The following is a 2620-nucleotide window of genomic DNA, read 5'->3' on the forward strand; positions in this document are numbered from 1 at the left end:
CTACCAAAAAAAAAAACAAAACAAAAAAGAAGGCAAACCTGAGAGCTGTGTCACTTTTCTCGGGCCATTTCTAGTCCCTGCTCCGTTCTCTAAATGCTGCTGCATGTGTAGAGTCTTTGACCCAGTAAGAGCGAGCAGTAATGTGAGCTTCAGGGATCCCAAGTGAATGTGTGTATGACTGGTTGAAGGTCATCTAAATTTTAGTGGCATTGTTCCCACCCAGCCTGATATGCCTGTAAACACCATAAACACAATGCTGAGAATTTCATGATTAAACTTGTGCCTGCTTACACCATCCAGAAGGAACTTGCACTCCGGACTTAAGAGTAGAAATTTCTCCTTGGAGCAATTAGTTTGTACAATTGAGTAGGCAATTTCATAGTTCCATCCGCTCACCACCTGCAACATAAGCATTATTCACAGTGATACGAAAAACAACATAGTTACTATAGGGCCTTAACTAATCACTGGCAATATTTCCTCTGTCAGGCTGCAGAAAGGAAATGCTTTGTTGAATGTTGTAAAATAATAATAATAATAATAGAAGAAGGAGGAGAGGAAGAGGAAGAAGGAGGAGGAGGAGAAGGGGGAGAGGAGGAGGAGGAGGAGGAAGAAGAAGAAGAGGAGGAGGAGGAGAGGAAAAGGAAGAAGAAGAAGAGGAAGAAGAAAACTTTGGTCTTTATGGTTCTTGGAACACCAGCTATTGAGGTTTTTCCTGCTTCACCATGGACTGGCCCCACTCTGATAGCTATAAACGGACATCACTGAATAAAACGTGCATCTTGAATCCAGGCGAGTCACAAGCTTTACTAAACTGAGAGATTGTTATTGCCCAAAGTGAGTCACTCTTTGTTATTTAGTTTTCCATGTTAAATATAAAGCTGTAACAAATCTGCATGACATGAAAAATTGCAAAAAAAAGAAACCTGTCTTTGGGCTCTTCTCACTTCTCCCAGAGTAAAGAGGTAGGCGTGCTTGGTGTTGTTGTTGAAGTGTTGGATGCCGTGCGTCAGAATGGGCGTCAGCTCGGGGCTCTCCGTTGAAATGGGGTGCGGGCAGCCCAGGCAGGCGTACTCGGTGGTCACAACGGGGCCTCCCGCTTAACAAGAGCAGGCAGAAGGACAGAGTTAACATCCAAAGCCAGCAATTGGATGCATCATCTTAAAGCCAAAAAGATAACTTGGAAGATAATCGATGAACAAGCTTTTTGGCAAACCCCTTCTACATCACAAAAAAGAGAATACAATTGCATTTTAAATTCAGAGGGGTAAAAAAATCACTCAGGAACATTGTATATGTACAGTATCATGCATGTTCCCTCTTGCGAAGTTTGTGCCCGCTGTAATATACCAGGTGCTGAGCTGGGCTGTGTGGAAACGTTAATGAATTAGAGACAGTCACGCCTGTCGGGGAGGACAGCCCATGGGAGAGATGGAACTGTCACTTTGACAGGATTCCACCAGAGCTGGGAAAGACAGGAGCCCAAGGTGTGGTCAGGGAAGACCAGAAAAAGGTGCAGATGCCTGAGCCCAGAAAAATGAGGTGACAGGAGGTGTCACTAGGAGGTGTGAAGGGCTGGGTACAGGGAGGGAGGGATCCTGAGAAGCCGGGTGAGTGGGGGCCCAACAGAGGCGCAGACCCATTCTACCAAAGCTTTGCAAATGGTCAGTAGAGGTGGCACGGTGCGGTTAGGCCTGGGCCTCTCTCTAGGCCAGGAGCTATCGTTGCATTCGTAGATGCTGGAAGGTCATGGGCATTTTGGCTAGTCTGGTGAAAGTTGCCACCTCCTCCCCAGGAAAATGCATATACTCAACACTTGCTATGTAATTCCAGGACATTCACGGGCCCTCCCTGAAGGGACTCCAACAAAGCCAAGTCAAATATTTGAAAAGGCGTTTGTAATAAATGACCAAGTCATGCTCATAAGGGGAGCCAAGGAGGTTGTGGCGGCAGTGAGCTGTGTACCTGGGGCTGGGGGGCACCAGCTCAGGGTGGGAGGCCTCCTCAGCGAGCAAGCGCGAGGGGACACAAAGATGCAAAGGCAATCAGAAGGCTGTGATGTCCGACAACACTGCCCCTTGGATTTCTCTTCCTCAAGTGTCACACTTACTGGGTGAATATGCATGGCTTTCTAGCCTTCTCTCCTCAAAGAATCAGGGTAATGGGCCAAGTTAAAAAATCTAAAGAGAAAGTCCATGGGAGAGGTGGGAGAAGCCCTCGTGATTCCTGGGGGAAGGTAGGTGTGGGCTGCAGAAAAAGGAAGGGGAGGTGGTAATGAGATCACCTGGAGTTTGTTTTATCTCAGACTGGCTCGATTCAGAAGATCAAGAGGAGAGAAAAAAATAAACAAAGATGCGCATTCTGTTTTTCCAGGTGACAGTGATTTTTCCACCCTACGGAGATTTTTGTCTCTTGCCTTGTCCACAGGGACAGGGTTGGGGTCTGCTCAGGTTTGCCCCTGACACTGCCTGTGGGATATTCCTTCTATTTTATTTTGAGACAGGCTCTTGCTAAATTGCCATCCTCTATCGAGCCTCCGGAGGAGCTGGGATTACGGGGGTGCGCCATTGTACCAGGCTTCTACAGAGATTTTTTTTTTTTTTTTTTTTTTTTTTTTACA

General features: G+C 46.6%; 1 protein-coding gene across 2 annotated transcripts in view; it reads right to left on the minus strand.

The window, feature by feature from the left end:
- Positions 1–2620, minus strand: part of Kng1 (kininogen 1) — a 26468-nt gene that overhangs the window by 17421 nt on the left and 6427 nt on the right. For both annotated transcript variants that reach the window (XM_010624177.2, XM_010624176.2), the window contains exons 4-5: positions 927–1099; positions 292–399 (exon numbers count right to left, since the gene is read on the minus strand). In XM_010624177.2, the coding sequence (XP_010622479.1) occupies positions 292–399; positions 927–1099 (281 nt within the window). The remainder of the gene's footprint in view (positions 1–291; positions 400–926; positions 1100–2620) is intronic.

The sequence above is a fragment of the Fukomys damarensis genome, unplaced genomic scaffold (assembly GCF_012274545.1).
Source record: "Fukomys damarensis isolate Sample0158 unplaced genomic scaffold, DMR_v1.0_HiC HiC_scaffold_12, whole genome shotgun sequence".
In the NCBI taxonomy this organism is placed as follows: Eukaryota; Metazoa; Chordata; class Mammalia; order Rodentia; family Bathyergidae; genus Fukomys; species Fukomys damarensis.